General features: G+C 42.3%; 1 protein-coding gene across 2 annotated transcripts; it reads right to left on the bottom strand.

Annotated features, from left to right (window-relative positions):
- Window positions 1–344: 344 nt before the first annotated feature.
- irf2 (interferon regulatory factor 2) lies at window positions 345–13,251 on the bottom strand. 2 transcript variants are annotated; one of them, XM_041990391.1, is made up of 10 exons: window positions 13,016–13,251; window positions 10,336–10,428; window positions 10,155–10,254; window positions 8,939–9,115; window positions 8,807–8,853; window positions 6,579–6,696; window positions 6,328–6,480; window positions 4,538–4,575; window positions 2,356–2,645; window positions 345–2,320 (listed from the first exon to the last, which is right to left on the bottom strand). In XM_041990391.1, the coding sequence occupies exons 2-9, from the start codon at window positions 10,420–10,422 to the stop codon at window positions 2,376–2,378; spliced, it is 990 nt and encodes a 329-aa protein (XP_041846325.1). In that variant the 5' UTR covers window positions 10,423–10,428; window positions 13,016–13,251; the 3' UTR covers window positions 345–2,320; window positions 2,356–2,375. The 2 variants fall into 2 exon arrangements, with proteins under 2 accessions (XP_041846325.1, XP_041846326.1); XM_041990392.1 differs by lacking the exon at window positions 13,016–13,251 and adding an exon at window positions 12,916–12,964.
- Window positions 13,252–14,159: the final 908 nt, after the last annotated feature.

Raw genomic sequence — 14,159 nt, 5'->3', positions numbered from 1 at the left:
CTGAAACGGCAGCTGGAGCTCTGGTAAAACTGAATGAGCCTCGATAAAACAAAGTAAACCACACAACATATTTTCCAGTCAACACGCTTGTGCTGGTGCCGTCATACATGTGGTGACCTGCACACCTCAGCAGCACACACTGATCCCTCAAAGGGAGGAAACACCTTCACTTCACAGGACTTTGCTTTTACTGGACGGTTTTATCTTCGTAAGATATCACTCCTGCTGTTTCTGAGGGTCAGGAGCCATAAAGCTGGACTCTGATCTTTATGAGTACACAAGATAAACCTGTTGACAAGCTAACCCCGCGGCGCGAGTCATAAAATCATGCTCAGAACTCAGGATTAAATAGAAAAAGTCTTTATTTCTGATTTACATGTTGATTCACGTTTTTTTAACGTACAGACAAACATAATGAGGGTGATATGCTGCAGTGAAAGCTGCTCTTCTCTTGCAGAAAGCTGAGTAATTATAAGGTTTTCTTTAAAAGGTAATGGTTAGTTTTTATTGGTGTTTATGGTGTGTGTGATCAGCGCCGTGACAACTCGGCTTTAACTTATCAGTGATTTAGAGGCTGAATCAAAGAAAAAAGCCCGAGAGGAATTTTACGATCCCTGCCAGCAGCTTTCACGGTCGACTTCAGGTTGTAATGACGTCCCTTTTAAGCAGAAAATAAAGCAGAAATAAGAGAAAAGTGCATGTTTACAGTTCCACACAGAAAACCTTTACGTCAGCCTGCTGGGGCTCTGACTGTAGGCCAGATGTTTTCTTATGAGCAGGTTACTTTCATGATTACACACAGATGAGGGATGTGACCACTGACACACTGGTCCAACATAAAGGAGGAGGATGTTTGTCAAGTTATTTGCACATTCTTATAAATATCATCACGTATTGCAGCGTCTGGAGCAGGCAGTCTAAAGTAAGCCATGAAGTCGGGTCCCCATTTCCACTGAGCGGTCTGGGCCGGTTCAGAAGTTTTAGTTTGGTCCAGCCAATGGAGGGGAGCGTCCCCACTGCAAGTCGGACCGCCATGGGCGTGCAGGGTTTCGACTACTGCGTGGCGTTGCGTCATACTAGTGCAACGACAACAAACGTGACGCTACAAACAACAATGGAGGCCAATCAGCAGCTGGTTACACGCCGCATCACACGACCAGACCTGCTGCTGTTTGCATCCTTTTCCTGTTATCTTTCCAACGTCCAACTGAACCAAGAACTGAACGGCAACGCTTGTTTCACGCTTGTTTTGTGGTGGGCGGTGACGTTTTTCTGTCATGGACGCCAGTAGCGCCGTCTTAAACGCACCACATTTTCCTATGGACCAATAACTGAAGGGGGTGCATAGATGGTGCTGTTTGGTTCGGTTGTATAGCCCCATTTTATAAAGGACACACACAAAGAACCGCACCGCACCGCACCGACCCGACCGAACCGCTCAGTGGAAACGGGGCTAAAGGCACATATGATTGCCTTTAGCTGAATTAAACCCCTGGGATCCAGCGAGATTTCATAACATCAGTTTCATGCATCCAGTGTTACAAACTGGAGGGGTCAGTTCAGACTTTTTCACCGTTTCTGCTCTTAAAGCCGTGGCTGTGCTTTAGCCTGCTGGCTGCAGGATGTACAGAGGGGATCAGAATATCATCCTCTTACTTCAGACTTCTGAACAGGAAAGCTTCTCCTCATGGCGTCTGGCATGTGCCGCCAGCAGACCAAAGCACAGGTAGTTTGAACACAGACACACTGTCAGAAGGCACATATTTCCAGTAAGGCTTTGCTTTCACACTCACACACACCAGTGCTTTCCATAAGGTGCTGAAGCATTTGCAGGCATACAAACATGAGCTATGTACAATACAGACGCCAGGAGGAACACACACCTGTTTTCCTCTGTGGGGAGAATAAATGTGATTGTTTACACCAACAAAGCCACAAGTCTTCGATTTGCTTCCCCAGTAAAGCATTTCATACCAGCAGTGGAGCTCATACTGTTCTGAGACGTGATTGGAGGAAAATGAGGATGTAGTTCAGGCTAACAGATCTCATTAAGATCAAATTAATTCATCTGCAAGTTAAGTAGTAAAAGCAATGAGAACGTCTCACGAATAAAAGCTGTTTCCTTTTCTTTCTTTTAAAAAATGCTAACAGGTTAGCAGAAGCAGCAGGGACGTGGACGAGGCGAGTGTTCCTCTACTCACCACTTCCTGAGGACCAGCAGTCGCTACGATAAATTAAGTTTGGAAGTTTGCCTCCTGTTTTAGTTTGTGAAGCCCCGTGCAGCCCTGATGGCGAAACCGAGCGTTCGCTGTCACTTCTGGGCCCTCAAGACAGTGATGGTACCCCCCCCCCCCCCCCCCCCCCGAGGTCAAAGGTCAGGAGGAAGTGACATCGGAGGTTTTCCTAATGACGCTCGCCCGCATCTCGTGGTTGTGGCTGCCCGCCGTTGTCATGACAGAGTTCTGGCTGTAGGTGGGCATCCAGCCGTCGACGTGGTAGCTGATGAGGGGGGCGGGGTCTCTGGTGCTGGTGACCCGGAAGTTGGGCTTGCTTGGACTGACGAAGGTGGCCATGCTGGGGAGGGAACACGGGGGGATCCTGAGAAGGGTTGTGTTGTAATCCCGCTTCCACACGGCACCGATGCCCTGAAGCAAGACAAAGATTAAAGCTGAAATCCTTCATAAACATAAACAACTAGCAGCTGGAAACATATTTATCTAGACGTCCATTTTATCTAAAAACATACCATATAAATGTATTTCTACTTAATATTCTATATAATTTAATATTATAATCACATTATTGCTTTCAATATAAATGATTTATTTTTATATAAAAGGTTAATATGTTTTTATAGAATACATTTAATAATACAAATAAATATTTATACATTGAATAATAAATATTTATAAATATAAGCTACTGAAAAAGAATCATGAAAAAATTTGCGGTGCTGATATTTACAATATATATACACATTTTATTAGAATTATATCATTTAAAATATTTACATAATACCTTATTTATAAATATAAGAAACTATTCAAAATAAGACAAAAAAGTTCTGAGTTTATATTTTATATTACAAAATTATATTTTGTGTAAATTATATAAATACTAAATATAAATTATATTATTCAATACAAATATTTATGTACTTCATTATGAAAATAAATTTAAATTATTCGTATTGAAAATAAGTTTATTTAGAAAGTTATTAGTACACATTTATATATGTGTGTGTATAAGGAGAGAAAGGGCTGGGCACGTTATGTTTATGGCGTGTTATCGCAGTTTGTTTTTTTTTTTCTTGCTACTGGCTCTGAACCAGAGGAACCTCATACAGAGGCTGCATCCAGGCCTCTTCCTCCATGTCTGGTCCTGAAACTGCTCCCAAAAAATGTAGTTCTTTGTTTTGTTTTTTTTTGTTAGTTTTTAAACTAAATGCTGTTTTATCCTGGTGGAAATAAGTTCTGAGGTAAGACAGCAAAGGTAAGACATGTTTTCTGACTTTTACAAGCGTGCAGCATAAATCGGGTCTTCTTCTGCCTCTGGTTCGGTGAATCTTGGTCATAACGAGATGAAACTTCCAGCTGTGGAATCTGTGAGATGTGAGCTTTCAGTAGAGGAGCCGTTTGTTCGTGTTCATGGGGAAACATCATCTGTGTTTACATGTGTTTTCAGACTTTGTGTATCTGGTCTAATAATTGTCTTAACTGTGTGTGTTGGTGATAGAAATGGTTTTACTGAGCTGGTAGCTGAGATTCTGGACTTTCTGTGGATACCACACATGTTTATAGTTACATCTACAGACCTGACGCTACACCCGGAAACGAGATGTTAACCCTTAACTCCCGGTAGCAGAGGCTGCAGGTGCAGAGGTGAAGCTAAACAGTCAAGCTAAGAATGAAAGTTTAGAGAATTTATATCCAGAAATGTGGATAATGAAGCAGTGAAGGTGCATGGATGGAAGTTATTGTGCATATTGTGAATATTTCTCTCTCCTCACCATCTAGAAGCTGTGAGATTCTCATCCTGCTTTCTGTCTGTTCACCTGATGCTGATATTCATCACATATTGTTCCTTCTGTGTTTAGAAGGAAGCAGCTTCACAGCTTTAAACTCATCCTGCTGACTTTTTACCTTTTAGTTAGGAAATCCTGGAAATTAAGTTCACATGTAATGTGTGTGTACACTCAGAGGCCAAACTGTTAATGGTTAACAGCAACAGCTTCAGACTAATTCCTCACTTCCTTTAGTTCTTGCAACATTAGAGGAAGAGAGCACACACACACACACACACACACACACAAACAACACTAGAACAAAGATTTAACCCTCTAACATGCGTCTGAGATGGTTATTGGGCGTAATTCCCCCCAAAAGCATCATCACCCTGAGGAACACACATAAACACACCCTGATTCAGCAGAAAGCTGTTACATGTAAAAACCTGTTTTATCTGAGAACCGGCGCCGCTGCTGATTCTTTCTTCACCCTTTCCTCTAAATAAAAGCGTGCAGAATAATTAGACCCACCTCTTTGATTTCATCTGTATCGCTGTCTGTGTCGCTGCCTGGAGAAGAAACACAGAAATCATCATTTCTGTATTAAAAAAGCAAAGAGGCAGCATGCAACCACACCAGCTGTTACGTGTGTGTGTGTGTGTGTGTGTGTGTGTGTGTGTGTGTGTGTGTGTGTGTGTGTGTGTGTGTGTGTGTGTGTGTGTGTGTGTGTGTGCGTGCATAGGTCAAGGAAACAATGATAATAAAATTTTTTAAAAAAGTGCAGACTGATTGAGCCAGCTCAGCCTGAATGACTGGTCAGGGATGAGATAAACATAGCTGGGTAGTAATGAAGCCCTAACACGCCGTTTCATCCCAGCCATCAATCTAAGTTTAACCCTTTACTTCACCGTGTGGGCATTTAAACATTTCATCATAAAAAAGGGACAATTTGTCCTGGTCTTAAACCAAAAATAAGTCCAAGTCTCATTAAGAAATGGTCAAGATCATCTTTTCTGTGTTCACACAGGACATTTGTCGACATTTTGGTCTTCAGATAAGATACGGCGACACAGGAGACAGTTTATCTAACAGAGGATGATCCAGTCAGTCATTCTATCAGGTCATCAGGTCACCGTCTCATCCACATGCTTCGTTTCCTGTTAAAAATGAAGTTTTATTCAACAGAAACAGCTGACATGAGCTTAACGATTAAATTAGGGGTTTAAACTGCAGAAAAACACAATCGTGAAGGAACAACATGATATATCACACCAGGTGCTGTTTCTTTTGACAAAAACCAAAACTACAGAAGCTGCTTGTGAATCAGAAAACCCCGGTAGACCTCTGCAGACCCCTGCAGACTCCTGTAGACCCCCGTAGACCCCTGTACTCATGTAGACCCCTGTAGACTCCTGTAGACTCATGTAGACTCATGTAGACTCCTGTAGACCCCTGTAGACCCCTGTAGACCCCTGTAGACTCATGTAGACCCCTGTAGACTCATGCAGACCCCTGTACACCCCTGTAGACTCTTGTAGACTCCTATAGACCCCTGTAGACTCATGTAGACCCGTGGCAAACCCCGCAAATATCTGAAAAAACCCTATAGACCTCTGCAAAACCTTGGAAACCCCTGAAAACACCTGTGAACCCCTGTAGGCCTCTGTGAACCCCTGTAGGCCTCTGGACAGCTGTAGTTCATGTTTTCTGTTTTTTCCCCTGAAATCTGTTTTACTCTGTAACCTGCGTTTCGGGGGGGCTGTGTCCAATCATGTGGTGGATGTAAAAAAATTCAAAAGCTCAATGGAAAAGATATTTTCGCCCTACAGCGCCTTCATGACCCAGTTTCTAGTGAGGAAACAGGTCTGAGGGGTGACCTGCAGCAAACCTCCAGCCCGGGATTCAAACCTGCACCAGCTGCGTGGAGCAGCTGTGGTCAGCAGCGTAGCAACGTAAACTTTTTTTCTTCATTTAAAAAACAGATTATCTTTATGTTTATATGCTTCAGGCTCTCCTGCTCCACAGAAAGGCTCTTCAGTTTCTGCACAGTCGGATCTTAGATGAACTTGTTGTGAAGTGATTAATAACTGCAGAACGATGGACTCCAAACAGTTTAAAAATCATCTTAGAATCCGTCCCTGCAGCATTATTGCTGATGTCTTTCCTCCTAGACATGGTGTTAACACACCTGATTCTGAGACCTTAATGAAGCAGATGTCTCGATTCGTTTCACTTCAGAAGTGAAAGACTGGACTTTCTTTGTCACAGGACTGTATGTGCGTCTGTGTGTGTGTGTGTGTGTGTGTGTGTGTGTTTCTCACCGCAGCATGAAGACACCGGAGAGATCTGGAGTGGGTACGAGTGGGAGGAGCTGACGGTCTGCTCTTCGTTTTCAGTGGTCACTTCGATCGTCTGGCAGACGTACGGCAGCTGCTCGCTGTTGATCACGTTGTCCTCACCCGAACTGTGAATGGCTTCATACAAACACGGGATTCACCACACACTCATCCGCTTCACGTGCAGAGCGAGTTTCCATCGAGGGTACGATGCCGACGCATCTAAAGCCTCATACCTGAGCCGCTGTCAGTCACACTGAGCTCCAACAATTCCTGCTTGAGCGTTTCAGGCTTCATGGAGTCCGCAGGTCCAGGAAAAGCTTCAGCAGTCCTGTCTGGGGACGGAGACGCCACCTAAACCACAGAAGAAGACAGAATTTACCACCAGCAGAGTCACTGCCACTTTCAGTCAAACCTGCTTGTACGGAGGTTATCAAACAGCCAACTGAGAGTCAAGCTGCTCCAAATAAAAACTTTCCAGGATACGACAAGATTTCTGCACAAGTTCAGGACAGTAAACACACATGTTAAACTAAAGGGAAATTTTTTTGTCTTTTCTGGGATTTTTGCTTAAAAATGAGGAATCCAAAAATAAAGGATTATTTTTCTGTCATTTGAAACTCTGTGTGAACCATCTTGGTATCAAAATGAAGCTAAAACTTGTGAGATTTCAGCAGAGGTGGAAGCGTTCATGCATTTTATAGTATTTAACTCCTTTAAAACGAGCTGCAGGAGACAGAAACCTCCAGAAAATCTTGAATCAGCATGTGGACATTATCTGCTCAGTTACAGAGGTTTTAGTAAAGAGATCGCTGGGTGGTCTCAGTGAGGTCCGCGTCCTCCAAGGACACACTACTCTGTCTTTGAACTCATCTCCAGCTCTTCTTCTGTAGTGGAGCGTTTCTTTAGGGGCGTCGTTTTATCCTAACGTGGCTAAAATGCAAGCAGGTGGATCTACATGAACATGGAAGCACAGTAAATACTTTCAGTAAATCTTCATGAGGAGGGATAAATCGCCTCATAACCTCGGCTAATTTTTACAACTAAACCTCCTTTTAATCATTGGATCCAGTAGAAATATGCTATCACCACCATGTTTACATCCATCCGACCAATCATCAACAGTAAAAAAAAAAAAATCAATTTATCGATTTTAATCGATTTAAATTAAACAAATCCAATATCGATTCATAAGACTTGGGGATCGATTTTTATGTCATAACGTGACCCTACTTTTGCATTCACTTACCAAGTCTCAGCGAGATCTTAGCATATACACACACACCTGGTTTCCTGTGTGGCCTCCGTCCAATCAGCTTCTCTTGCCGAGATGATGTCACGTTCAGATGTTTTCAATCACCGGTGTGGATTCATCTCTAAAGTCTTTTGCAGCGTATTACCGCTCACAATAGCAGCTAACACTAAACCCGCAGGCACTCATGTTAGCAGCTAACGAGCGCCGTCGCGTTCCACAACAGGAAGTTGTCATTCGAAATTGAATGGAAATCGGCTGCTGTGAATCAAAATGATTCAGGAGATTAGTGGCATATCCAGCCCTAGTAAGGAAGGAAAAATCTGTGACGCAGAATGGCCGACACGGTTCTTTGTCAAATCCATGTATTCTTCTCTCAAAGGACGCTGGGAAAAGTAGTTTTTCAGTAAATGAGGTTTAATCCTGGTGGATAGAAATTCAGAAGTGAAGCAGAATTCACTGGTTTCGTTGAATCTTGGTTCAAACTTAGCTTTGTGCCTTCGGTAGAGGCGTCATTTATCATTTATCTTGGGGTGAAAAGGTGGATCCATCACCAAACGCTGTTAACCTGCTCTTTTATTTGTTGTCCTAACTGTTTGGTGGAAATGGTTTTAATGAGCTTATAGTTGAGATTCTGACTTTCAGTGGATACCACATGCGTCCACTTGCGCTATTTCGGCAGGATCTGTTATTTACGAACAGATCTGATGTTACATGCTGTGAAACTGGATGTTAATTCCTTACTGGGTGGGTCAGGATTTATAATTCCTTATAATAACTTTTTTTATTATTATTTTACACATTGAGGTTTTGTAGTGTTTTTGTTGCAGCAGCTACTGGAGCGAAGTTGCAGAGATGGAAAAAACCAGTTGTAGTCACACAGCGAGCCTCTGAGCCGGTCTAGCATGCACCTCCGTCATGTGGGAACAAGATCCAGAGCAGCTAAACTCAGATAATGTGGCACTTTGCCAAAACAAGAGTGAGTAAAGTTACAAGAAGTGTTTTTCTCTGCTTTGGAACAAACTGCAGCTCCATTTCTCAGAAAACTATTTTAGTGATGACTAAAAGAAGCAGCCAGAAGAAAAACCTGTTATCTCACGCTGGTTTAATAATCAAACGTATCGCAACGAGGAAAAAACAAAAAACAAAAACAGCAAAAAGCTGCTTCTCTTCCCAAACCCCTCCTCGCATTCTGCTCCCATTGTTCCCTACCTCCTTGTTTCCTCTGGGCTTTCCCTCCTTGTCCAGCTTCTTCTTTCCTAAACGGGCCCACCGACACAGAGTCGTGTTAGAAAGCGATTTAAAGCAACTCAAGCATGTTCGTGCCGTTAATGTAGTGCTCACCTTTCTTCATGCTCCTCTCCGTGGATGAGAGCATTTTATAAACTCTGAAAGCGTTTGTTCCCTTTTTGATGCTTTTATCCTTTACTTCTTCGATGTCTGGCAGGCTGTTCATGGCACAGCGGAAATTAGCCTTCCATGTCTTTGGATCCGGACGGTCGACTCCTGGCTGGTATTTACCTACAGAAAAGGTTTAACACGTTACGAAGACTGGGTGAGTGCATACAAATGCTGTCTTGTCTTGTATTTGCTGGATTTGACTGGATTTTCAGTAAACTGTTGGGTTGCTGGAGTTGTTTTAGGCTCAGTTTATCATCTCTTATCATTTTTCTAACCTGTTTCAGAGCTGGAATCTTTCTCTGGCCCAGGGCAGATGCCACCGGTAAAAAAAAAAAAAAAAAGACTTTTCCAGCTTTAATGATAAACGAGGGTAAAAGTAAATCAATGAAAACATTATTCAAAATTATTTCCCTTTTTTTCCAGTCCCCTCAACTTCTCTGCCATCTTGGCCCTGGACAGAGACACAGATTCACCACAACATGTAATTAAAAGTGTGATAACCGAACAGGTCAGTGGGGGGCTCAAAGCCCTCCATGCTATAACCTTAAACAGGGCCTGAGCTGATGTGGTCTACATGTCAACAATAAATAAATAAAACAAGTATTTTTATAAATACAATAAAGACTTCATGAACCAGAAACTGTGTGATAATAAATCTAAATGCTCTGCAGAATAATTCAGCCTAGATTTGAACATCCTGAGTCTTGTAGTTTTTCAGCAGGACCTGGTCTAATGTGGTCAAAGTTCCCCAAACAAGCAGTGGAGCCAACAAGCTATTAAGTTTTCTGCTCTAGTGTATGTGCGGTCTACACATTAACCAGATCATTTTCCACGACTCGCTCATCTTCTGATTGGTCGGTAATGTGTGTGATTGAGAGCAAAACTGTGTTTCTCTCACACCACTGGAACAACACAAAACCCAGCTAGCCCCTGTTAGCGCATACATCAGGTTGTTTTATTTACATTCCACACTTTAAGCCCTGGATGAAGTAAATAAACTGTTGACCCTGATGTAAGCGGATCACACAGTCCTTCAAGTAAAATCTAAATGATTAGATTTTTGATTCTAATAAATAATGTGTAACATGGAGATAACTGTGGTTTACTGGTGTGATGGCAGGCAGGCAACCACACAGTTTATGGCTGATCTGAGCGTTACCAGTGTGTATGGCCCATCTCATGAAGAGCGGAGCATCTTTCTCCAGGTCCCAGCCGTGACGAGCGGCGTGCATCCACGGGATCTGGAAGATTCTCTTTTCCTGCAGACAGTTTGCAGTTTGTCAGCACCTGAACCGACAGCATCAGTGTGCATCTGTGAGCAAGCAGCAGGGGAAGCTTACTTTATTAACCCATTTCAGTCCTGGGATCTGACAGGAATTGATCTGTTCCTCCAGCCACGGCCGCATCCTCATTCTCTCTACTGGCATTGTGGCCTGTAAACACACACGATCACAAACAGGAAATTATATGCAGCTACATAACTGAGACCAAATTATAATTATCACATCTTCACACAAACAAAAAAGGATGCCGTTTTTAGAAGAAACTCTGCTAGATCAGTAGTGCCTCTAAGCACCGTCGCTTATAGTGTCAACACTGTCTCAGGAACAGTCGTGTGCAACTCTGGGGAAATGTTATGATGAATACCTTACCCTTTAGGTCAGTGGTCACCAACTCCGGTCCTTGACGTCTACCTTCCGGCAGGTCTTTCCCTGCCGCAACACACCTGACTCAAATCAATGGTTCATTAACAGGCTGGTGCAGCAGGGAAACACTAAAACCTGCAGGACGGTAGATCTCCAGGACCAGAGCTGGTGATCACTACCTTTAGCTGATCTATGGAGGTTTTCCAGCATTTCTATCCTGTCCAGGAGGTTTACAATCCAGCCACTAAATGTAGTTTTATTCAGAGACTCTATCAGGTAAATCCACAATGATCCATGATAACAGCATTATTTATCACATTTCACCATAAAAACATCACCATCACTACTATGTTGCTAAGAGACCTCTATTTAGACCTGGACATGATGATGAAGCCACTTCCTGTCAGACTTTCCACCAATCAGAGAGCTTAGATTGACGGTAACGTCCAATCAGGAGCAGCCAAAGATCAACCAGTGAGCAGAAAGTTCTATGTGTGTGTGAAAAGAAGAAAAATAATGCTCCTCTATGGCTGGAATAAAGCCAAGAAGACGTTTCTGATGCACGGTGGCGCCACAAAGCAGCTGAGCTGGAGTTGGTTTAGTGAGGATAGCAGGTAAATAGTAGCAGGAATAACTGGAAATGAGGAAAAAGTGGAAACATGGAAATAGTTTCTGTTGTGTGTTTGTTTCAATAACAATATTTTTTTCTCCTGAAAGACTTGAGAGAACGATGAGATGAGAAAAGGTTTGGTCACTGTTGATCTGTGTGTTATTTCTACAAAGTTCTGTTAGTAATAAATTCTGCTTTCTTCTTCTGGTCGGCCTTTATGCTGCTACATCTATTCATACATTCATTTTACATCATTTTAGCCTCATAATCTGACAGCTGAGAAACATCATGTCTGATGCTGACTGGGATTAAAAGAGTTGAACTCCTACATGTAGTTTTACAAAAAATAAATAAATAAAAAAAACAGGCGGGCCAGAAATAGAAAGAAATGGCTTGGTGTTTTTAAGGGTTAAACAGGCAGCATCCAGAGAGGAAGCAGCCACTTAAAGTTACTTTTCACACAAACAATAGAGAATCTAAAACTTTCTATTGAATAATAAAGATAAGGCTTCGGTTGTTTAACATGTGCTGTAACAGATACCATAAAACAGAGCTCACAAATAAAATGTCACTGCCTCTCCCTGCGATCATGCACCATGTCCAGCCTCTGCTGAAGGAAATTAAAGCTGACAGTTTGATTTTAAAACAAAAAAACAGGAGAAAACTGTAAAAAAAAAAAAAAAAAAACACACACACACACAACAAGAAAAAACTAAAGGTAAATTTGGCTGCATGCTTTTAATTTCCGTGCCAAGTTACGATCCTGGCAGTGATATGATCAAAGTTCGGTGGCCTGACACTCCCTGCTGCACATCAGTGTGCCAACACACTCCCAAGCAGGTCAAACCAGGTGACACTGCACGGCTTAAACACTAAATACCAGTTTTATACGTTTAGACGCCTAAAACATCCACCTGCATCCACCTGGCTGTTCGAACACTGCAAACCCACAAGATGACACCTGTACAACATCATACACGTGATATAACTTTTATTTCAAAGCAGGTGGTGGCCTCTTCTTCCTGACTGCTCACAATAAAAGCAGAGAAATACAAAAACTTCAAATGAGATAAAGTGAATAAGAATGTGTGCACGACAGAAAAACCCTCAGTTAAAACCACAACATGCTGCACTGGGACTTTACATTGATGAAATATTATAGCTGCATTGCTTTTGTTCAGAAATGACCTTTGTTCTGCTTACTAGCATCCAGTCTAAAATAAGCACTTCCTTTCTTCAATGTTCACCAAATACCTTTATATCCTGAAAACAAGATATGTTAGGAGTAACATGTTTAAAATTATACAGTATTTCTATGTGAATCCATACAGGAAACCCTCATCGATGACAAGCTGGTTAGATTCTCTTAAATACTGAAAAGAGTTAAAACGTTAACGTGATGAAACAACATCAAGCTCGTGTTAGCAAATATGGTTAAAGTTTGCTTCGTAGCCACGTTAGCGCGGTGTCTTTGTGGTGATAAACATGATTTTCTTTAGGAGTAAAGTTTGATCTCGCGGTGCAGGCACGAGTCAAAAATTAACCGCGGTTTGTTTGCCTTGTCCCTGGCCGCGCGCTGTCCCAAAAACAACAACGCCAAAAGCGAAAACAAATCCCCGGACCTCGTCAACAAGGGTAAAAACTACACAAGTAGTTTCACTTACAGCGCGAGCTTGTGATCTGTCATGTCGCCCAGTAGGAAGTCAGTGAGTGTGCCGTGTGAGCGCGAGCCAGCACCGTTAATATGCGGAAATCAAACATTACCTGCTCAGTTCGGACGGCCTTACTGCCTCACACCGCTGCTGCTGTCCGGGTCGCGAGCGCGGCCAAAGTTGGATAAGTCAGAGGTTTAAAGTGGAAAAAGGGGGCGAGGATGGCCGTCGTTTATTTCTGTTTCTGCATTCAGACCGAAAGCAAAACAACGGCTGCTTCGGGAAGTAAGGGCTCGAGCTGGAAATCCCCCTCCAGCTCTCGTGCTCTCGCTTCGGTCGCTCTCGAGCCAACGTGGGGAAGTCTAGTTGGCAGCGTGCGCGCTCCCCTGAAAAAACGAAACAATGCGAAGAGGAACCACTCTTTTACCTTTTTAAATTTCTTTTTAAGAAAATACATAACCACACAAACTAATGTAAAGTTTGCTCTATAAAAATAATTAAAAATACAATGAAATGTTTCAAGGCTCCCCATATTATATATATATATATATATATATATATATATATATATATATATATATATATATATATATATATATATATATATATATATATATACTTCCCTATTGAATCCCATGGCAAAGTGACCCCAAACTTTTGAACGGTAGTGCATCTATATATATATATATAGAATAGAATAGAATAGAAATACTTTATTAATCCCTGTGGAGAGTCCTCAGGGAAATTTGGGTACCAGCAGCAATACAACAAAGCAGGATAAACACAAGATATAATATATACAGGTATAAAGTAAAATAGAGGCAATAAGGTGCAAGAAATATACATATCCATTATCTTAACCACTTAGGCCATTTCTGGGTTGCGGTTAAGCTGGAGCCTATTCCAGCATTTTAGCAGGTGAGAGGCAGGTACACCCTGGACAGGTCACCAGTCTGTCGCAGGGCCAACACAGATATGGACAAACAACCATTCACACACACACACTCACTGATAGGGAGATTTTAAAATAACCAATTTACCTAACAGGCATGTCTTTGGACGGTGGGAGGAAGCCGGAGAGAACTCATGCATACACGGGGAGATCATGCAAACTCCCTCAAGGTTCAAACCTCCCCCAGCCAAGGCTTGAACCTGCAACCTTCTTACTGTGAGGGTGCGGTGCTAACCACCACACCACCGTGCAGCTCTATATATATATGTATCCCTGCTCCAACACATCCGAGGAACTGATTATG

This window comes from Melanotaenia boesemani, chromosome 7, assembly GCF_017639745.1.
Source record: "Melanotaenia boesemani isolate fMelBoe1 chromosome 7, fMelBoe1.pri, whole genome shotgun sequence".
Taxonomy (NCBI): Eukaryota; Metazoa; Chordata; class Actinopteri; order Atheriniformes; family Melanotaeniidae; genus Melanotaenia; species Melanotaenia boesemani.
This window is presented reverse-complemented; position numbering and strand designations above follow the sequence as displayed.

Bases quoted from the DNA above. Each gene is read 5' to 3' on its own strand.
- irf2 (XM_041990391.1), bottom strand. From the start codon at position 10,422: ATGCCAGTAGAGAGAATGAGGATGCGGCCGTGGCTGGAGGAACAGATC. The intron at 10,255-10,335 runs GTAAGCTTCCCC...AACTGTCTGCAG, and splicing joins GACTGAAATGGGTTAATAAA to GAAAAGAGAATCTTCCAGAT. The intron at 8,854-8,938 runs GTGAGCACTACA...GGGCCCGTTTAG, and splicing joins GGAGAGGAGCATGAAGAAAG to GAAAGAAGAAGCTGGACAAG.